We start from the raw sequence: 23,767 nt of genomic DNA on the forward strand, positions 1-23,767 counted from the left end.
TATGACTCTTTCCTAACCATAATCGATCATCAATTCTAAATTTAGTGTGATGTGTTGAGTCATTTTTAATTTTGAGTCTCGTGTATGTTAGTATGACTCATTCCTAACTACAATAAACGATTATAAATTCAAATTCGGTTGGACAATATTACAAAGTATTAACTCCCCTATAAATGACATTATTAGTTATGTGCTTAAGTACGATAAGCTATAGTATAGTATAGGGACATATCATGATATAAAAACATGAAATAATGATCAGTGGCTCAGAGGTATATAGATAGGGACTGTACTTGGCAGACAAAGAGCATGTTAGTTAAAACGATCTACTATATTTACCAAAATTAAAATCTTGTACCTAATAAACTCACTTATAATTAAGAATAGACCATAACATATAAAACATGAAAGTGACTAAACCTACTTGTATAGTTGTATTCATCTTGTGTAATTGTATTAATATATACTCCTTTGGATTTTAGATTGGTCATTATTTGGGTCCACAAAATCAGATTTTTTAAAAGGTAGTTAAATTATGTGGGCATCCTTTGTATTTTTGGGACCAAATGTTTAATCATCGATCTTAAATTCATTGAGAGTTAAGTCATATTCATCCTTTAACCATACCACACTACTCGTATTTAATATAATGCTTGAGGCTTTTATAACTGCCAATATTAATTTATCAAATAAGCTAAGACGTATCGATCTATTTCATAAGTCATGTGCCCACTACACACACAAAAATACGAGTCTATATTCAAATGTTAAATAATTATTTAGTAGTTACATACTTATTTTAACAATTTTCATTCAAATAGATCGAAAATACCCCATTTCACTCTCTAAGAAGACTCCATTCACTAATTCGATCTTCTGTGACATATACCACAAGCCTTAAACCCTAAATAGACAGCCATGCCGTATGCATGCATGCTTCCTTGCTTAGATCGTTATCAACAAATTACAGTATACTACTCAATATTATAATATTTGAACCAATAATCATTGAAAACTAGCCATACATATCGAAGTAGATTACATTAGGAGTATTCCTCGTGAGGAGGGCATCCTAATATTTTTCTTTATCTTACCTTCCAAAAAAAAAAACGAAGTAAACGTCAATTTTTAGTAATAACAACACCAGCAACAACAAATAACAGACAATAAGGTCCCAAGTTTCTACCTATCACTTAATTTGTGGGCATTGGTTGTAGGCCGGCCTTTGCTTCAGCCTGCTTCAATTTAAGATTAGTGGTCCAAAGCTGTGTGGTTTAGCCTTCTTGAACTGATTCATAAGTTAGAACAAATATTGGCTTACTTCAAATTAGTATTTGATTGATAACATTATCAATCGTTGTGACTCTACAATGCTTTTATAATATAAGCCGTACTGCATGTATATCGACTTATACAATTTTCAAAGTATTACAAAGTACAAAGTATATTATTATATAATAATATCTTAACATGATGACCGATTAAATCATACAAGTACCAATGTATTAATATGTAAAACTGATTGTGGTATTATGTTAGGGAGTAATATTGTGCTGTAGATATTAACTAAAACGAAACAATTTCTCTAAAAATTAAATTTATTCCCTATATGCATCAATTTATAAACTTATTCCCACAATATTGTTCACATAGGATTGATTAGAGCTTCGTTATTTTTTTTTTCTAGTTCGGCATAGAACCGCTAACGGTGATAGCGGTTCTATACATAAAACCGCTAACGCAGTTAGCGGTTATAATAATTAAATAACATCATACTATAATTTCTTTTCCACTTCCTTTTGTCTATTAGAATCGCTAATGGTGTTAGCGGTTTTAATTTATAAAACCGCTACCACCGTTAGCGGTTCTATGTTGAACTAGAATTTATAATGTGATGTTATTTAATTATTAAAACCGCTAATGGTGTTAGCGGTTTTAATGTATAGAACCGCTATCACCGTTAGCGGTTCTATGTTGAACCAGGAAAAAAATAAATTACGAACCTCTTACCAATCCTACGTGGACAACAATGTGGGAATAAGTTTTTAAACCGATGCATATAGAAAATAAATTTACGTTTAAGCAATTTTTAGGAAAATCGTTCACATATTTTTTTTTTCACCTATATAGTCCATAGATCGAAGAAGGAATAGTGACCAATCACAAAAATGGGAAAAAAAACAAGTTGCAACTATTATCCAATCATATGATGAACACATTAATTGATAGAAAATTAAGCATGCATTGATTGAAGCTGACATTTGTGAATGGCTATAAAACCATCTATACTCTATACTTTATTTAGTATTTAAAAACATAAACCACACATTACTCATACGCCACATGTCACCACAAATCACTTATATGCCACATGTCACCTTCTTTACCAAAAAATAATGTTCATGTCTTTATGCATTCCGTAACTTGCAAATTTAAGTTAAAAAATTAAGTGTTTCAACTACACCAAAATAAAGTCGTAGTCTTTTCATCTCCTAAACTTAAAATAAAGTAACAGTAAAAAAAAATTAAAAAAAAAATAAAAATAGTTGAGCTAAGTAGTCCACATTATATAAACATATAAAGTATAATAAAATAATGTTGACTCATACAACACAAATAAGCAACACATTACAAGGAAAATATTCTAAGTGATAACCCGTGCATAGAACGGGCCAGAAGACTAGTTAATATTGGTAAATTAGGTCCCCTACTGGGAAGTTGACACGTGGTTAGACAAAGACTAACATTCTCCAACTTCAGAGATGCTCATGCTTTGATCTAATTTACAGTATGTATGATTCTGCATCACTCATTTTTACCTTCTTTGGCCTTTTCATGTGTATATATTTTAACAGTCATTAGAATTTGCCCTAAAAATGTACAAGTTTGTTCTTGATATTGTTTTGAACTCATAAATATCATCTCATATGGCCAAAAAAATACTTTCTCCGTCTCCAAAATTTCGACCCTTTTGGCATAATTTTAGTCCCAAAATGATTGACTCATTTGTATTAAAATATCCACTAATTTACAACAATATTTGTGCAAAATTAGCTTCTCCATATAAAATTTTGTTTTAAATGTATTTTTAAAACTTTATCTCTCTACTTTTTTACAAACTCAATGTAAATTTATCTTTCCAATATATTTTTATTTCTTTTTATTAAGTTTCTTAATAACCGCAAAATCAACCCAAAAGGGTCGAAATTTTGGGGACGGAGGGAGTACAGTTTATATAGGCAACAGAATTCAAGTTTCTAACATTATGCATTTAAGATCATCAACAAAAATTGCGATAAGTTTAGGTCTAAGCATATGAATTTAGTTGGCGTGCACTAACGCACATGCACTAGTACTACTCATTCTTGAAGTTGCTTGCTTATATAGGTTATGTCATCATGCCAAACACATACATCAATAAGTATGCAGCGGTTATTGCAAATTCTTTAAACGTGTGCATGTTGGGCTATATGTCGTGCTCAAGTCGCGTTTTAGGCTTGAGAGACAAGGTATGATAGGAGGCACGGAGTAACATTTAGGGCATGGCCCCAACTTGGATTGATCCACTTTACCAACTTTTTTTACTAGAACAAAACAAAGCAGTTAGCAATGTATGCATTAGACCATTAGTAGGAGAAACAATCTTGTTAGGTGTTTCTGTAGTAGCCTAGTTGGTGGTGATTAGATTTCAATTCTATGTGGTTTTATGTCCAGCAACTGGTAATTAGGATCTATGTAACCCATTTTAGCTATTGGTCCAGAATTCTTTGGTACTTCATTAGGATATAGCTCACTTTTCTCTATTGGGCCAAAGCCTTAATTTTCCAAAATTAGTACATCACCCTTTTTTCTTTTTAAAAGTAAACGATTGTAATGATCCCGTCTTCTGGATTTACCATTAAAGGTAGGTAAGACAAACTGCCATGCCATATCAAATCAAAATCTTTTATAAATCAACCCTGTCGAGTTACTCAGGTTAAACATTTTGAAAGTAGGGAGGTAAGAGACTTCTCCGTCTTCAAATGCCCTTAGTGATAATTTTAAGGTTAGAAGGCTTAATTCTCACCATTAAGGCCTTGTTCTCATCAGATTATTTTCAATTCAGTTCACTTCAGTTCTGTTCAGTTTAGCTCTAATAAGTTCAGTTCAGTTCACTTCAGTTCTAATAAGTTCTGTTCAGTTCAACTCTAATAAGTTCAGTTCAGCTCAGTTCAGTCAATGAGAACAGGCCCTAAGTTAAGTATTACTTGCAATATCACCTGTTGTACTGTATTATACGTATACACTTGCAAGCATGATACATTTATATTGGGAATGTGAAGTACTTTGAGAATATACTAATTAATCCCTTTGTTCCTAACTAAATACATCACAATATTCGTAAGACGAAAAAAAATATTTGACTTATCTAAATTAAACACCTTATACTCCATAATAGCTATGCCATCGTTTTGCACGTTAACATGTCCAATAGAAGTAAACTGAATTGAAGTCTGATTTCAAATTATCTAACCTAATTAACTTTTACCCAATATAAGATAAACTAACTTTTTTTGCTCGATACATAGTATAAGTAAACAAAGTAAATACACGATAAAGGTATAAAACATGTCTTTGATTTGTTAAAGTCATAGGGAGGACCTAATAAGCAATCAATTCTTGGTTATTAAGAGCAAGTTTATCCCAAGTCTTAAAACTTGAATATGACATCATTTTTAGTGGTACCCATTGAAAATAATGTCATCAAATTCTTGTTAAGACTTACTAAGACTTGCACAATTTATCACTTTAGCCCTAAGACTCAAATATATGACATATTATATGTAGAAAAGTGTAAAAAAAAATTATAAAAATAAAAGCGAAGTGAATCTCAATCTCAAGTCTTAAGTTGAGTCTTGGAATTCAAATTGGGACTTGCTTGAGATTTAAGAAGAAAAATGGAAATAGTCTTAGACTTACATAAGACTTAAAATGATAATGTCATGTTAGATTTGGGGCTAAATTTGCTCCAACAAAACCAAAAAAAATGGTACTGTAACCTTTTCATTAACATTCTCATCAGTTATTTTGGAATTTGGAAAAAAAATCCAGAGAGAACTTATGAACATTCAAACATAGAATCACCCTATGTTAAAACCTAGAATCACAATCATCGAATCTGTTAAAACCTAAAAAATCCATGTTCTAAATACGAACAGTATTTTTTATTTTTTTTTTAAGATGGAAGAAATTGAGGTTTGTACTCGAGAAGAAGAGTCGCAGCAATATACTCAGAATCAAGAAGACTCTTTTGTTTGGGACCAAAATTCCCAGCTTTACTATCATGCCAGGTTTTTCTTCATATTTTCTCAAATTTTAGTGGGATTTTTATGTATGTGTAATTTCCAAATAATCAATCACCCATTTATCTTAATTTTCCAATTGATGCAAAGATGAAGAAGAACATATTGCAAGACTTAGAAATGGGAAATTTTTACATTTTTGATTGATTAAATGATGTTATTGCCCCGTTTCCATAAATTGATACCATTAATAGTTGAGTCGTGGATGTCAACTAGCTTAGTTGGTTACCGTCTTCCCAAGTGGATTTCGAAAATATGTAATCGAAATTTTTTTACATCATTTCCTGTATCCTTGCATCCAATACATATACAATAAACTTGGGTGGTTAAGCTATTAATGGATTAATTGTGTGCATTTGTTGTTGACTTGTATGAGTAATTTACATGGGTGCAGAAGTGGGTTTTATCATAACCCAAATGAAGGGTGGTATTACAATACTAGAGATGGATTTTACTACAAATTTGAGGATGGAAATTATATACTCTTTGATTCCTATAATAAGGTATAATGTTTGTTTTCTTTATTTGGTCGCCTTGATTTTCTTGGGAGATAGATGGTAGAATCACATCTTATTGTTATGCAATGTAAATTGTAGGGTTATCAATCAGAAACTGAATGCCAGGGTGAATCTCAGCTGCAAGCCGAATGTAAGCAGGAATATGAGCAAAATTACCAAGAAAATGATGATGCAGCTCAGGAAATAGGTATAGTTGGATTAAATCTGTATGTTAATTGAATTCTGCTCTTGTTTGTTGCCAGTTTTCAATGCTTTACAAAATGAAGTTGTAGCTTAATTTACATTCCGTCTTCGCCTTTGCAGCAGTCTTATTGTTTTTAAGTTTTTAAGTACTGGTAGTTCTTAACCTCCTTTGCCTTCCTGTGAACATTGGTGCACCACATTTCATCTGATAGTTGTATTAGAACATTAAGTACAACTCTCGAGCTAACTCACTATTTTTTAATGTCACTAGTACCCTTTTTTGTTTTTCTTATGTTGTTGAAATATAAAATCTTTTTAATCTCTCTAGCAGGCGAGTGCACTAGCAGCGAGTTGCATGGAAATCCTCCACCGTCAGAATGGTAGGCAGCTACTTTGAGGTAAACCTAATCATTGCAGCAAATTCAGTACTTCTATTTCCAAATTGTTAATTGTTGTCCCTTTTTCATTTTCTGAAGGTTAGAAGATACATTAATAGAACTATATTTGTCGGGCTATCAAAATACAGCATCTAATCCCACTGATTACCAGCAGTTTCCTGAGGAAACAAATGACAAGGATGGTTCTGTGTCCACAGTTGATGGTCAGTTTACTCGGTTATATGTTAGTACATATGAAGTATGTAGCATTAGACATCAAGATTTCGTATCTCTGACGACTTCTGATTATTCTAGGAAACAACAAATTGTATGGAGATGGAGATGATGAGTTGAGTATGGACCATCACACTGCAATGGATTCAAGTGATAATTTCATGAACGAAAGTTTTTTTCTTTTTTCTTTTTTTTTTTTTTTTAAATTCAAATTTCTCTGAATACTCTTATCAATCCTTAACAAACATTTGCAGATTTATTTTGGTTCTTTTCAGTTTTTACTTTGTCAGATTATCTTATCGTGTGTCTATTCTTCCATTTGAGTTTGATGTTATAAAATCACATTGGACCCTTTTTGAAGGTCCAGTGTGATTTTTGCAGATTGAGTTTTATGGCTGACTTGAAAAGGTTTTTCTATATGTCTACGATGAACTGGCTTGTTTGTTGTCCTGATCCTGTGACCGTCTTCTGCAGAAGCTTCTTGGGAAGAAGAAAGCTGGCAGGCTCAGTATGGTCAAGTTGTCCAACCGCAAAATGATTTTGGGACAGAGTTTCACATTTTAGATTTGTGGGATTGGTCAATGGAAAGAGAGATCAAAAAGGAAGGAACCTTCCCAGTGGCTAAGCTGGTTGGGAGATTAGTGCAGCCTTCTTCCAAGCTTCATCCTTCCATGCCTTCTCATGGCCGTCGTTTGAAAACAGCTCCAATATGCAAGGTCCGTCTTGATTTGGTGCAGGTTAGATCAGGTTTGCTGTTGACCTCATTTTATTTAGGAATTTGACAATATGCTTTATATTCTATCATGCTCTTCCTTCACCACATACTTCCTGATATGCAACCACTCCTAACATTCTTATAAAAAAAAAGAAAAGAAAAAAAGAAAAGTGATTTCATAATAGTTTGGCAAGATATTGCTGGAGCCAACCTGCTGATACGTTCCTGCCCTTTGACATGACTGCCTTGCTGGAGAATTGGGACTTTCCTGATCTATTTTTAGTATTTTTACCCTAGCTGAAACCTGAAAGCAATTACCATGTAACAACATTTGCTCTCAAATCTGGACAGTTTCTCATTCTATGTTCCTCCCTACAGCTGGGTGAAATTCATTTACCTTGATCCAGTCATGATTAATGAGCACTGAATTCAGTTCAATAAGCATAGCCTAAAGGTTCGTCAAAACAATCCTATTGTCATAGTATTGGCTTCCAGGCATTGATCAACTTGTGTGAGTTTTATTTCCGTCAGTTTGTCCTTGGAAATAGCCTAGTTGCAAACTTCGTCATCAAAAATTAGTGTAATGAATAATGATCAACTTCCTTAGACAAATTTTTTTTGTGATCATTATCTAAAGCATTTTTGTGTTGATTCTTTTTTGCTGCCAAGTGAAATAATTTTTTTCCCTTCACTGATTATTTATCAGTCATTTCCTTTTACAGTTTTACTCTCTTTATTTCCTTTCTTTCTTATCAAACATGTATCTGCAACCTTCTTATTGAAAGAGATCGTTATGCAGGGCAAGTGTATAAGCTGCGGACCCCTAGTGCAAGATATTTAGCCACGTTGTTGAATTATGATGCTTCAAATCCAACCAGTGACTGGGGATTTCCTGAGCTATCAACTGAAGGGACTAATAAAACATGTAGTTCCAAAACAGCAGTAAAAGATCTCGCTCAGCAGTATACAAGTTCTTGCCATGATGACCCCCCTGTTAATGAGAAGGTATGTCCCTATCATGTACCAACTGAAGTTTTGTATCATTTATAATATATTGAATCAACTAAGATAACTAAAGTGTTATTTTAGAGCATAAAGAATGTTGACAATCACATTGAGCATGTAAATGTGATTATATCATATCACAAGTTCACTACATACTTCGGGTGGATTTGGAATCAAGTCCACCAACCATCTTAGAGCTAGACTTCCATTTAAAGTGCTCTTTGAGAATTGACAGAGATTGATGAAGGGGGACTAGGGAAGGTGGGAATTAGGAGGCACTACTTGCTACTTAGAGGAGAGGAGATAATGAAATCTAATAATGGAAAGAGGGAAATTAGATTAGGTCAAGGAAACATCATTGCTTTAGGGAAGAAAGATGTAGTGAGGCCGGAATGGAGATATATATACCAATTATAACCTGCCTGTTGTGATGATTAAGTCTAGATTTGGTTCATACAGCTGATGACCTAGTCTTGCCTTTGTTGGATGAGAGATAATGCAGATGAATCACTAGTGAAAATTTTGGTATGTGTACCAGCTGAGAGAGTGTTTAATTAGGTGTTTGGCTAATTTATCATTATTCTTGCAGATTTACTTGTTTCCCACTACTTGCCAAATATCATTTTTCCAATAAATCTTTGACATATCGTTTCTTTTGCTTTTTAGAAAGTTAAACATTTCACGTCTAGAACATTTTCGTTCTCTGAAAGTGCATTGATCTCAAATTCTCAAGTACTGCTTATTGTGCTTCTGAACATTATTTCTTTTCCCAGCACAAATCCAATGTATATAGGGACAGAGCTGCTGAAAGAAGAGCACTGCATGGCAGTTTTGGCGCAGCCCCTGGGCAGAAAAGGTCAGCTGATGATGCTAGTCCACCTCCAACTGAGGAAGCTGCAGCTGAAGCCTTGGAAATGTCCCTTGGAGCTGGTAGTTATGCCCAAAAAATTCTGAAAAACATGGGCTGGAAAGAGGTATGTCCTTGTTCTGGATAATAAGGACAACACATTTTGGTTCTTGTTTCAGTTAATTAATTTCCAACTTCAGATCAATCCTACAAAAACGAATTCATTCATAGTTAATACTACTTTGCGGTTTCTTTTAGCATACTATGGATGTCATTTGTGCTAGTAGTTCCTTATTACTTTTAGAGTAATTCTGCGCTTTTGTGCCCAGGGTGAAGGACTTGGCAAAACTCAACATGGGTTGAAAGAACCTTTACAAGGCATTGGAAATAAAGGTACTGCTGGATTGGGGTGGAAATCTAGATGAAGTAAGCAAGCAATGACTCAAATTGAAAGACTTCTGGTATAAGTTTGACGATTTATCTCTGGCAGTTAGGTCATGAGACTAGCACAGTTTGTGCTGCCGAATCCTATCAAAGCCTGGGTGCCTTAGTTTAGCGTTAGTTTACTTGGAAACTGTTGGATGCAGTATTATTTGTATTATTGCTCTTATATAGGACATTTGACTAAGATTACTTGTGTCATCAGTCATAGATAAGAAAGTGGAGAGGCGTGTTCTGCACATTTGCTAATTGCTTTAAGGTAAGAGTGTAGATATTCGGAGGGCACCTTAGATTGTACTGAGAAACTTTTGCAAGCTTGAGTTCAGATTGCGCAATATAATTAACTCCCAACATACACATTCTATCAAATGGCTCAGGTTATTATTTTTGTATGCGGAGTTGTCCAAAGTGTTTGGTTTTGGGTTGATCCATTAGGGGTTAAAGGATCTGACTTCACTTCTCTTTTAGATTTTGGATTTCTCTTTGATAGAATGGGTAGTATACATTTTCTTCAAAAAAAACCATTATTTCAAAAACCTATTCTAATGGTTGATGGTAGTTTTATCAAATAAAGTTATTTTAATTTCCTTCTATAACTATAAATGTCGCATTTTCAGGTCTGTAGGATAATAAACATGAACAAATTCACACTATTATGTACAGCCGTGTATGTCACAAAAATTTGTTCAAACCACGGGTTTTGGCCTTTTGGGTCAGGTTTAAAGTTTGATAGGTCGACACTTCAACTCTGCATATTGCAAAGCAATTGATGCACCAACTGTTACAGCAATTTAGCACCATACCCATCAATTTGAAATGCAATTGCCTGTAATGGGGAAAAAAAATTCCCTTATCCCATAACGCAAAGCTTAATATACAACATACAAGTGGAGCCAACAGACTTCACTTTCTTTTCAAAGAGAGTGTTTCTCTGCAAAATTATAGTGATGGTCTACACGGAACCAAAGATATAACAATAATGTACAGGTTACACATGGTGAAGAAAATGCAAATGACTCCTCAAAAATTGACTTCAGCATTGATCAAGCTCAGTTTGTGGTACATCCTCAGCTTCAGTCAACTGTGGCTCATCTGTAACCATTGGAGCTGAATCATTTATTTCTTCAGCTCCGTTTTTTTGTTGCAGCTCAAGCTTCAATCTCTTGATCTCAGCATCCCGCTCTTCTAACTTCTCTTGTAAGATGACGACCTGCAAAGTTGGATGGCTTACTTGAGATCTTATAAAAGTTGGAGACAGTAATACACAATCCATCAACCCAGATTACCCCATGCATGCAATTATATATTATGAGCAAAGTTCCTCAAGATCAAATAATAAAGGGGGATATGGCACAAATACTCAATTTTTAACAAATTGAAAAAGAGAGTATTTCATTCATTGAAGACAAAATGTGAACTAAAAAATTGAGAGTATTAGCTACGCGGTTTGCAATTCAACAGGTAAGACTTCAAGGAGAATTGCACGAGAGCTTATAAAGATGAAGTGTCTGCAAAAACGTGAACTAAAAAATTTTGGATGTCAAGTTCCAAGTGTTCTCTCTCCGTCCCTATAATTTTACCCCATTTGACTTTTACGGTCTCGCAAATGCGTCTAAAACATATATATCTCCATCTCTATACATGTAAAAATTATAATAATAATAATAATAATAATAATAATAATAATAATAATAATAATAATAATAATAATAATAATAAAAAACAAAACAAAAAAAAAAAACAAAAAACATATATTAATAATATACAATGAGACAAATCTAACAAGATCCCACATGACTATATTATCTCTTATAAATTCACGAGAATTTATGGTCAAAGTTTTTAAGTTTGACCCAAATATTAGCCATGGGACAAAAAAAAATGGACAGAGGGAGTCAAATATGACAAGATAAGCTTGAACTAAAAATTCAAGAAGAGGAGATGAAAAGCATCTATAAGTTTGCAACAGGTAACATCAAAGATAACTCCTTTAAAAGCCATTTAAATGGTTTAATTTGTGATCTGCAGTACAATGATAGCATTCTTACCTCGCTATCATATTACAGTTCAACAAAGGTAATAGACTCATAGTTTGCACGAAAAACAAGGGATAAAATCAATATTCTGATCGACAGGCATCAAGTAAATCAGCAGCTTTAGAACCACCAAATAGTAAATAAATAGATAATTTACCATCTCATTTGATCTCTCAACATCAGTTGTCAGCACCTCTACGCTTTTACAAAGTCCTGCCAAATGCAACAGAAGCATTTCATCAGAAAACTGGCAGCATATAAGTATATAACAACACATTACTCGTGTAGTTGTGTAGTTGAACAAAAAAAAAAAAGGTTTGTCATCCTATCAATCTGAAGAAATGAAGTCATAACCCAAAGATGCTAACATTCCCTTTTTTTGTGTGTGAGTGAGTGTGTGTGTGTGCGTGTGTGTGGAAGGGAGAGGGGGTTCAATTAATTCCAGAAACTAGTGCAGTTAACTCGTCAAAAAAAACTCGTCAAGTTGATCTTTCATATCCACATCAGCATAAGATATGTCAGACACCTCCATCCTTATCACAGATAAGATGCATGGCCTGGCCTTGAGCACTCTAGAGCATCCGCATATAGATCAAAGCAGTCATACTGAGATCTCGTGAGTAAATACATGTAGCGGGAGAAAAGGCAAAAAATTCATAAACAGAATAAGTTCATTTCTCAAGTTTTCCTAACATTGTCGAGGACATGAGATGACATGCAAAGTTGAGCATGAAGTACACATGCACAATTTCCCTCCAAATCAACTTACAAGATTACTGACAACAGCAGATCATGAGCAGAGAAAAAATCAAAGTTATACTTCAGTCCTTTAAGTAATTTAGATGCAAACTGGAGGGGAAAAAACAAAACAAAACAAAACAAAAAAACTTTAGTATAGAATATTTTTTGGATAAACCGGTTGAGGAATGAGATAATTAGGAAGAAAGTAGGTGTTACATCGATTGAGTACAAGATGAGGGAGAATTGCTTAAGACGGTTTGACCATGTAAGGAGACCAAGTGACGCTCCGGTAAGAAGGCTTGAAGAATTGTAAAGTGTTGGGATCGCGAGAGGCAGAGGAAGACCTAAGAAAACTTGGAAGAGGGTGGTTGAGAATGACATGAGTGCTTTGGGGATTGAGGAAAATATGGTGTTGGATGGGCTGTGTGGAGGGAGAAAATTCACGTCAACGTGTCGTGATTATATATATACTTTCTAAATTTATTTTTGTATTTAATTTTATTATTTAATCCCACTAATGTTTTATGAACTATATTGTTTTCCCTAGCTAAAGTTTTCTCAAACCTTTCTGTACCTTACTCAAACCTTTTAAACTTTCTTAAATTTTATTCTTGGCTCTCTTTTAACACTCCCTTAATTTTTCTAGGATGCTCTTTTGTTTGCTCACTCTACTCACCTTTTTTCAAACTCATTCAAATGATTATCTAGTTATGTCCCTTTCTTTATACCTTATGACTATTCATGTTAGGTGACCCCAAATCATTTTAGGACTAAGAGTTTGTTGTTGTATAAACCCAAAGAAACTAAAATGCGCACAACCAAACAATAACAGGAGGCAAATCACACAAAAATAGTAAAACTGGGCCTATCTAAATAAAAAGATTTATAATTCACAGAACTAAATCCACCAAGAAAAAATGGTTATCATTCTGAATGCATAGAGATGCTAGAGATCCAGCCATATCACTGACCTTCAAATTGATTTCTAAGCTCTGCATTCCGAGACTTCTGCAAAGCAAGTTTCATAGACAACTCATGCATCTGTGGAATTAAAACATAAGTTAGCAAAATACCAAAAGGGTTTTATCCATGTACAAAAGGAAGACAAGAATCACATATATCTTGTCCCCAAGTTATCATATAACATGTTATCAACAAACTCAACAAATTTTCATGTGCCAGTTGGAATGTTACACTTGACTCCAGCTATTCAACAGCCTTAAGTAAAGAAACTTGAATCTATTAAATGGGCAACCTTCATCATACAAAAAGCACCAATTTCCTCCTTAGTCCTTACCAAGTAAACTAACCAGATTGTCACAAAATTGTCTTCCACACTCAAAAGATCCTAATGTTATATCCTTCTTTCCCATCCACAAGAACATCTTTGACTGAAAAAAGTTGGGACTCACGACATCATAACTGAAGTCAATGGCCTAAAATGGCTTCTTTCATGGAACTAAGATCCTCGTTCGAAGAACTTCATTTCTCTAGGGGTAACAGCAATCTAACCAACAAGTACAGTAAAGACCCATTCTTGACATATATGCTTACAAAGATGTCAATCATAGTTTTAATAAATATCTTTATAGGTCAGGTCCACTATAAATAAAATTCAGCCTGTAACCTACATGCGCCAGAAAGCAAGATTATTAAAAGCATGAATGCTAATCCTGTTCACATAGCATATAAAAGGGACAGAAGAGCTTTTTATGCAATATGCCAATTCACTCAGGTCGATTCACTTAACCTCTTCCCTTCCCGACATAGTTCTTAAGGGGAAATTTATTATTAAAAATAAAGCTAAGGGTAATAGCATACCTTCCCCTCAGAAGCTTGATTGCCTATCTCTTCATTTTCCTCCTGCAAAGTCTTGCACTTCGCCATCAGCATCTTCCCCATCTTGCTATTTGGTGTAAAATTAATAGCATTAATATTGTCCTGCAACTCCTTCACTTTTTTCTCCTTTTCTTCAACAAGGTTCTGATATCATAACAAAACAATCTCAGATAAACCAAAAAAAAAAAATATATATATATATATATGTATATATATATATATATATATATATATATATATATATATATATATATATATATCATCATAAAACCACTAGCTACTTACGAAATAAGTCCTGGATATGGAATGAACAGACTTCAAAGTTCAAACTCTTGGATAACAATGAATACATTGAAAGCAAGTAGTAGCAGACAATGTGTTTTTGCAGAAATCTTAGCATCTTCGATCTTTTAAAGTGGAAACAATAACTAAGAGAGGTGGTACGAAAAAAGTATCCATCTTTTAATAAGCAAAAAAGTGATTAGAGGGAGAAGATATCAAAACAAATCAGAATACAATGTACAAGCAGGGATGCAATGTCATTAATAACTCTTTTTATTCATATTGCTTAAGCATTATGAAGCCTATCACAAAATGCAAGAATGAATTCAACATGATCATGTTGTCAAATAATGCATTAGCAAAAAGGTTTCGCAAATTAGCCAGAAAAGTTGTACACGAGCAGCAAGCTTTCATAAATTTAAGTATAGAAGGGGGACAAGGGCAAACCTTCAGACGTGTAAACTCTTCATGTATTGCAGGATCCAACAATAATCTCCTTGTCTGCCAAGCAATCACAGCCAGAAGTTATGCCAGTGGTAACAATATCATAGTCAAAAGTAGAGTTTTTCTATAGAAAACAGTTTCACCCAAAAAATCAAACATACTGAAATCCATACTGCATAGTTAAACACAATGATTCATGAAACATAACTAACAAAACTACTGAAGACTATGAAGTTTGGCAAACAATCCCTAGGATGTCTCTTCAGCAAAATAGTCCACCTTGGCCCAAGATCAAATCATCAAATATACATCACTTTGAGAAACAATAATATCAATATTAGAAAACCTCAACAAATAAATCTTTGGGCCAAGCAAACATGGTGTACCACAGGTCCACGTATAACATATGATGAACAAGAATATGTTCCAACTGAAAAATGTTTAAGAGATAGCACCCTCTCAAATCTGAGAATTTATCCATAGAGTTTAAAGGGGGAGGATAGAAGGGGTACGAAAAAAAATCTCAAAAATAACTCAACAAGCATTAAAAATATACAACGCAGCACATGACATGAGAACATGTATCCCAATATTAAATTATTACTTCAACTTCCTACAGTGCCCACCCCCCCCCCCCCCCCACCCACCAATTAGTGATGCCAGTAAACCATCAACCCTATTCAACTTCCTTTTTTTTTTTTTTTTTTTTTTTGTTCTGATCATAGATTTATAGCTTTCCAGGCCAAAATAAACATGCTAAGCAAAGAGCGTTTAACTTTCAATGGTTCCAAGTAGGGGAGTGAGAACTATCGGGTCCTTGAGACTAAGCAGAATGTACACACCACCATACATCCATACCATAGAATCAACAATATTATTCTGACTATACAATAAAAGGCTTAAACAAATAGCCACTGTCTCCCTATCTTCTTCAAATATAGATTATAAAATGAAACATATCGTCATATCTCAGAAAGTAGCCTTCCCAAAAAAAATAGAGAGAGAGAGCGCTCATAGATACCTGCAAAGATGGGGGCTTTAGTTGTGCTCTTAATTCTCGAATTGCAGCCTGAAATTAGATAATAGCAGGAATTATAACCACCAGCTGATAAGCACGCCCGCGCACACACACACACACACACCATCATCATCCAATCCCCATAAATGACGTCAAGAAAGAGGGACCAACATAGACAGCCACACATCATTTCCAGGAGAGAATTTATAGAATTATAAGTTGCTTTTCTCTCGATCAGATATAATTATGTATCAATCAACAACAAATATTTGAAATGTAAAATGGATTATCTCTATAAACCTCATAAACCTATTTCTCATCCTATGACATAATCCATTGAAGGTCTACTTTTGCATACCAAATCTTCCCCGCCAAAAGTGATTTTTTTTTTAAAAAAAATACCAAAATACTACCTTGGCAACATTGCTCTAATGGAGCACATTCAGATCCACCTAACACCCTTACCCAATGAAAGTTCAAAGCAGGCAATCCTACTGAACACTGATTAGTCTACTCTGTTACTTACAGGCTTACAGCAAAAAAGAATGTGAAAGATAATTCACTAAGAGAATTGGCCAAATTTCTTAGAATCCAGAGCGGGAAGAATCGTTTATTAGAGGCTCATTCAACTTTCAAGTTTCACATTTGTTGAGCATGTAGGACAATCTCAAGTGGGATTTAAATATTAGATTTTCAAAGAGATTACTACTGTAAACAGTCAAGGTAGGTCCATATATTTATTGTGCATATTAGATTTTTAGAGAATACTATCACAAACAGTCAAGCTAGGTCTATATATTGATTATGCTCCAATTTTACAATCGGCTGCATGCCCATATCACCATTGTAAAGGAATTTGAGAAACCTCACAGCATGGTAAGTGTTTATGATCTAACCAGCTGACATATCAAGCTGCAATAGCAGTCAACCATCCACATTGACTGCAAAAGTGGTTTTGCGATTGTGCCCCCATCCAAGATTATAAAGCATGAGAGAAGGGTAATGATCAACTTCTTAGCTCCATAGAAGTGAAAGCAAGTAAAAATCTTTATAGACATTTACAATCATCAATATGAAAGCAAATAAAGAGGGTGATTGCCTTTCTAACCTAATGGAGTAACTACACTCAGGATTCTCGAGGTGAAACAAATGGGAATATAAACTGACCTTTAATTCTGCCACTTCTTGCTCTCGTTTGGCAAATGTCACAATAAAGGCAGCTTCTTTCTTCTTTGCTTTTTCTAGCTGGTAAGAAGAAATAACAAATTATTCACCATCCAAAACTAATAAAATAATAAAGATAGTAAAGAGAAAAGCACAAACCTGCTCTTTCAGTGACTTGTCTGATGACCTTAAGGTCCGGATATAGTTAACCACCAATTTAGGTTCTGCAGGAACAATAACGAAGATTTTCATATCAACCAGAGCTAAAAGCTCCAAGACAGTTAAATGGAAAGATATACAAAACATTAAAAATACAAAATATAAGCTAAAAATAATGACTGACCTGGAGTAGTAGCTGGGGATATAAAAGACTCGTCCTGAAATGAAGAATGCCATTTCTGAATTTCGGACTTTGCAGATTCCAGCTCGATCTAAGACAAAGCAGCCAAAACTAAGTAACCCCTTAACCAACTGTCGATAGTCAACTGGCAAAACTTAAGCAGACAATAATCGAATTTAGTTACTGATTCAAAGTTCTTTTTTAGGTCATCCTTTGCAGATGTAAAAACAATGACAGATTGATGATGGGAAGAAAGATGCAATAACACACTACTAGACAAGCATTCCACTAAACAGGTCAATAGGTCAAATATTCTATTTCTAGAGATCACTTAAGGGAAAAAAACTTGGGCTTTGCTAATGCACTTTGACAAAATCCAATTCGGTTCAAAGCCACAAACTAAAGTATATAATTCTCATCTTTAATATATTGTACTAAGTAAATCACTAGCATTATCATTATACATAATTAATTTAACCAGGTCTTTACATATTAGTGAAAATTAATCTCAATAATCACTTAAGTGAAATACAGAATCCAGAGATCCCTTAAAATCTCTTGCCCACAGATGCAATTGATCATTTGTTACTTTGTATATTTATGATTCCATATCTAACAATGAAGTCAATGACCATGGTCATATCAAACAAGAACAACTTCTATACCCTATACACCTAGAAAATGATACACTTGGAACTACCAAACAAAATCTCACAATTTTAACATCAGCCTCTAAAAAATTCACAAATACCTTTGATCAGTGATCCTTATTGGAACTTGTGATAAAGGTATGAAAAGAGTGCAACCAATCCTTTACATTTGAAGAACCAACCCAATCCTCTTAATGCACCTCAAAAAGCTTCCCCCATACCAAATTATTCACATCACTTTAAGAAAGATTAGAACACCTAGCGGCTGTGTACCCCCTCATCTCTCATACAGAATGCAAAATAGCATATAGGAGTATAGGTAACTGTCAAGTGTCAGCATTCAAAACAAAATATAGTTTAGAAAGAAGAGGGAGATGAAGAAAAGTAAAAAGAATGCATACTTCATATTTCGCGAGATCGTCCTTACACTTCTGAAGACTGGGAACAAGAAAGAATACTGAGTAAAAATAATAAAGTATTCAAATCAAAATTGAATGAAACAGATGAACAACAGTTACAGCTTATACGGCAAAAATACCTTTCGCGGAGGGACAGTATCATTCCGGTTGCTACACCAGGACCCGTCTCTTCCAGTTTATTGTTCGCCTAAGTCATCAACAAAGAAAGTGATGTAAACAAAACAAACAGGAACCAAATAATCATAATGAACCTTTAAGGTCGAGATAAATAGGGAAAACATTGGCAGCATTGTTCAATAGAATGTGCTCCCACTTGTATTCTTCCCCTCCACCCCCATTCCCACCCCAAACAAATACTTCTATGCAAAACATAAGGATGCCACATCGCCAACCCATCAATCAAGACCTTTACCATTAAATTCTTCAGCTACTTTCCATATCCCATTTCATCTCATTATTCTCATAAAACTACATTACATATAAACGTTACTTACAGCAAATTTAGGCAGCATTAAGGTTGCAATGTACATAAATTTAATAACCCTAAACATCAAATTGTGCTCAATCCAATAAAACCCCAAAAAAAATCAATAAAGTTTAATATCATAGACAAGTAGAAATACCTTTTTCGACCCAAAGATATCATCTTCATCATCATCAAGCTCCCCGAAACCCCGCTTACCCCCTAAAAAATTCAAGAAAAACAATCAACATTACTAATTTCAACAACTTAATATCTGCAAATTAAATCAATCAAAAAAATGAATTAATTCCACCCATTAATCCCAATTGAAAAGCGCATAAATGAAAAAAAAAAAAAAAAAAAAAAAAAAATCAATTACCAGGGCGTTGATTACCGGGAAAATCTCCCCCGAAATCATCATCCTACCAAAATTAAATTCATAAACATTATATAAAAGCAATTCAGTCAAAAATAGAGTAATTAACAGAAGACATGATAAAAAGAAATGAATTGAGAAAAGGGGAAAGAAATTACATCGTCGAGATGTGAAGTAGCCATTAAAACCCTAGTTGAGAAGTGAAGTAGAGGGAGATTTGAAGTTGTGCAGAATTTTTTTTTTGGCGAGAGAAGAGAAGAGGGGTTTTAGAGTTATGTTCTGGTGTGGGAGAGACTACGCAGTTTACTATGCTATGAGCTTTTTGATGAGATTAGCGTGGATCTGACGGTGGTCATCAAAGGGTTGCGGCATTAGGATGAGCTAGTAAAGCACCAAAAGTAAAGGTGTATTTTCTTCGGCTTAAATTCAGTTTTGTTCAATTCAGTTCAGTTTAGTGAATTAAAATAGGCCCTAAGTTGTCCTTGTTTCCAAAAAATAAAAAAAAAATCGAATTGTCCTAAAAATAATAATAATAATTTACCTTGATTGTAGAACAAGACAAAATAATACTACCTCCGTTCTATTAATATTGCAACAAGGATGAAATTACGTATCCCAAGGCACATTTAATATACTAAATATCTATAATTGTGTAAGAGTAAAAATTATAAAAAGTTGATATTGTGAAAGTATTTTATGAGACAAATCCAACAAGATCTCACGTGACTATATTTTGTTTAACGTATAAATCATATTATAGGGTCAAACAAGAGTGATGAATAGTGCAAAAAAATCCATTGTTGCAATATTAATAGAACGGAGGTAGTATTACGTAGTAACTGATCTAAACGACTCAACTACAAACATCAATATGACCTTGTTTTGCATAATAAATTAATAATGCATAGTATTATAAAGTTGTGTACTAAAATCATTCACCGACATGAACTTAACAATTAAATCTATTCTTATAACACTAGTAGAATGGTTTTCAATGACATTGTACTCGTTATTTGAGTGTTTTTAAAATAATGTTTATGTTAGGTAAGGGCATGTTCACATATACTGAACTGATTAGAGCTGAACTGAATAAAGTTGAAATGAATATTTTATGAGAGAATGAAATTAGGAACTGAATTGAAATTAAGCTAAAGTGAACAGCCTCCTAAGTGCTTGTATTTTTTTAATGACCAAGTTAATGTCAATTGACTTATATGGACAAGTTCATGACAATGATTGTAGGTAAGCTATAATTCATGCTAATGAGTGTAATTTTTGCCTATTAAAAGGCATTTATTTTTAACATCTTCTCTTGATGTATAAATTACTCTCGTACTCTATGCAAATTACTGCTTTTCTTCCATATAATATTTAAGAAACCGAAGAAGTAAAATATAGGTGGCACATTTGAGTTGGCATTGACCACAAACTATAACAATTTGAGTTGGGTTGGCAACTTGGCACATTTTAACACCAAGTTGGGCTGTAGGGCTTATTTGAGATGAGTTCATTTGAAATTGGGCCAAATGGCTTGTTTGGCAAACCCAAGAGATTGGCACAAATTCACAAAACCATTCAATATATTTTCCCATCAAAAAAAAAAAAACCTTTAATTTTAAGCTCAGAGTAAATTAATTGCAAATTCAAATGATACCTAAATACTTATATCAAATCAAATTTAGAAATTTTAATTACTCGTAAGTTTTTTCTTTTTTTTTTTTCTTTCTCTATTCTGCTGGCATTTTGAAAGGATAAATATAGACAAGAGTTATTAAATACTCCCTTTGTTTCTTTTTTTTAATACATTAGTTTGACCGGTACATTTGTCGAGATACAACTTTAACCATTAATATCTTTAATTGTCTATTTGTAAAAAATTGTAACAATATTATATTATGAAACAAGACATTATGACTTGCTAATGATATATTATATAATAACATTTATTTATTTTATAGAGGTGAAAAAATTAAGTCAACCATGGTATGTGAATAATGCAAAAGTCAAAGTGATATATTTAAAAAAAGCAGAAGGAGTATGCAAGTAGCCAATTTATTCTAAAAAAAAGAACAAGTAGCCAATAGGAATAACTCTAAGTAAAACTTTATTTGAAAAAAAAAGGAATTACACAGCCAAAATATTTAACTCATATTGGAAAAAAAAAAGAGAGAAAATTCCCCTTCAAAAAAAAAAAAAAGAGAAAATTGTGAAAAATGATCTTTTAAGTGGTCGAATTTTTGAAAAATGACCTTTTTAAGTAAAAACTTGTGAAAAAGAACCCTTTAAGTTGCATTTTGTTTGTATGGGGTACTTGGGTGAACTTGCGTGATGGTCAATGTTGGAGCTCCGACGTTGACTATCACGTGTTAGTCACTAGACCTTTTTTTTTAAAAAAAAAAAAAAAATCCCCAAATTTCCCTCCTTTCCCGACCTAACCCTTTCATTGGTTAGGTTGGGAAAGGAGGGAAATTTGGGGATTTTTTTTAAAAATAAGTCACGTGACTAACACGTGATAGTCAACGCCGGAGCTCCGGCATTGACCACCACGCAAGCTCACCCAAGTGTCCCATACAAACAAAATGCAACTTAAAAGGTCATTTTTCACAAGTTTTCACTCAAAAGGTCATTTTTCAAAAAGTCAACCACTTAAAAGGTCCTTTTTCACAATTTTCTAAAAAAATATTTAACTCATAGGCATGAATGCATGATTGTGATTTATTTTGTCCAATTGCCTCTATTGGCCATCCGATGATTTCATATCATCAATACACACCATCACATTAATCGACATCAAATGCAAATTTGATTTGGGCATTTATTTGCTATGGATGGATCCATTCACCAATTCTTTGTTATGTTAGTAGGTTAAACACAAAGAACCAAAAGAAAACCCACCAAAAGTCATCACTAGTTCTCTTTAAGGATCACATCAAATCGTGGTCACCATTGATAATGTGGGTTTAATATACTTCTTAGGGTCTAGAGGCATATGCTTGCCTCATATCTCAAACATCTTCGTTAAATCAAACATTTAACTTGTTGATAAAAACAACATAACAATCAACTCGCCATTTAACAATCTTATCTTCTCATCAAAAAATATGTATTATTGTTTTGAATAATCAAATTTAAAGTTAATACGTACTTTTGGTACCATAATAATTATATAGTGCATATGAAATTTAAATGAATATGGACTATGTGATGGTGTTAATTTTCTCCCTAATCGGTCATTCTTACTTGAGTGATCATTTATGTATAAAAAGGATTGCTAATTGTATTGTGTACGTATACAAATATAAAGGGATAAAGACACAATAAGATTTTAATAGTACTACCGGTGTTTTCTCCCCAATTTTTTTTATCATGATGAACTTAAGACAATACACATTGCTTGTATTTTTTTCCATTCCTTGTCATGATTAGTGTGGATCAATCCTAAGCCACATCGCAATCTCCATTTCCAAATAATTGATACAAATTAATATATGGTTAGCTTTTCTAATACACACTAAACAACAAGATTTGCTCCACCAATTACTCAATTAGGATATACGTGACATACCAAAATGCCAAGGATATTCACATTATGCATGCTAATTTATAGTATCATGAAGATCCTCTTCACCAGCCCACTACTCAATTAATTAGGGTTTATATACACAATAATCACATCTTTAATTTTCTAGATTTATCCTATATGTTTAGGTGAAATTAATCTTATTATAAATTAATTATAAGATATGCTGGCGTGTAGGTGGTATAATCTAAACCCTAGGCCAGGAACAAATCCATTTTTCTACGTCGTAGGGCACCCCCACAACCATTTAATTATCTTTTTGCCCCTTTTCCATGAACTTAGGAATTTCTTTATTCTTATCATCAATTTACTTTATTCTTAATTTTTAATTCAATATAGTTAGGTGCACATAATTTTATTTAATTGTATACTATATAGTTTATGATGATTAGATGGTTAATGACTTCATGCATGTAGAAATCATATAGTTTAACTTATATGATAATTATAGGTTATTTTAGTCGTAAAATGTGAATAATGTGATTAAATAGCCAACTTTGGTTTGGCAACCTAGCTATTGGTCAATTTGCATTAAGCTTAAATTTGATTAATTAAGTTAAGACTGTATCATAAGATTGATACTATATAATTGGTCCGTGGGTTGCATTTCTATAAAAGAAAGTAATTAAAATTCACAAAGTATTGTGACGTGAGTCCGATCTGTTTGAGTAATTTTTTTTTTTTTTTTTTTTTTTTTTTGGGGGGGGGGGGGAATCTTAATTGTCAGAAATTAGATAATAATAGTCAGATATT

General features: G+C 33.4%; 2 protein-coding genes across 2 annotated transcripts; one reads left to right on the forward strand and one right to left on the reverse strand.

Annotated features, from left to right (window-relative positions):
- Nucleotides 1-5,023: 5,023 nt before the first annotated feature.
- On the forward strand, nt 5,024-10,054 carry LOC145566105 (uncharacterized). Its single transcript, XM_081625642.1, has 11 exons — nt 5,024-5,330; nt 5,737-5,845; nt 5,939-6,047; nt 6,372-6,423; nt 6,520-6,644; nt 6,736-6,862; nt 6,945-7,020; nt 7,116-7,401; nt 8,169-8,374; nt 9,148-9,348; nt 9,551-10,054. Exons 1-11 carry the CDS (start codon nt 5,221-5,223, stop codon nt 9,644-9,646), a joined length of 1,497 nt encoding a protein of 498 aa, XP_081481768.1. The 5' UTR covers nt 5,024-5,220; the 3' UTR covers nt 9,647-10,054.
- A 419-nt stretch (nt 10,055-10,473) lies between these two features.
- On the reverse strand, nt 10,474-19,708 carry LOC145568318 (FKBP12-interacting protein of 37 kDa-like). Its single transcript, XM_081627746.1, has 14 exons — nt 19,593-19,708; nt 19,438-19,480; nt 19,219-19,280; nt 18,715-18,782; nt 18,578-18,614; nt 17,530-17,617; nt 17,346-17,410; nt 17,190-17,267; nt 16,026-16,073; nt 15,008-15,061; nt 14,261-14,422; nt 13,411-13,480; nt 11,856-11,911; nt 10,474-10,872 (listed from the first exon to the last, which is right to left on the reverse strand). The coding sequence occupies exons 1-14, from the start codon at nt 19,614-19,616 to the stop codon at nt 10,696-10,698; spliced, it is 1,032 nt and encodes a 343-aa protein (XP_081483872.1). The 5' UTR covers nt 19,617-19,708; the 3' UTR covers nt 10,474-10,695.
- Between the last annotated feature and the right edge of the window lie 4,059 nt (nt 19,709-23,767).

Source organism: Chenopodium album, chromosome 11, assembly GCF_948465745.1.
Source record: "Chenopodium album chromosome 11, dcCheAlbu1.1, whole genome shotgun sequence".
Lineage (NCBI taxonomy): Eukaryota > Viridiplantae > Streptophyta > Magnoliopsida > Caryophyllales > Amaranthaceae > Chenopodium > Chenopodium album.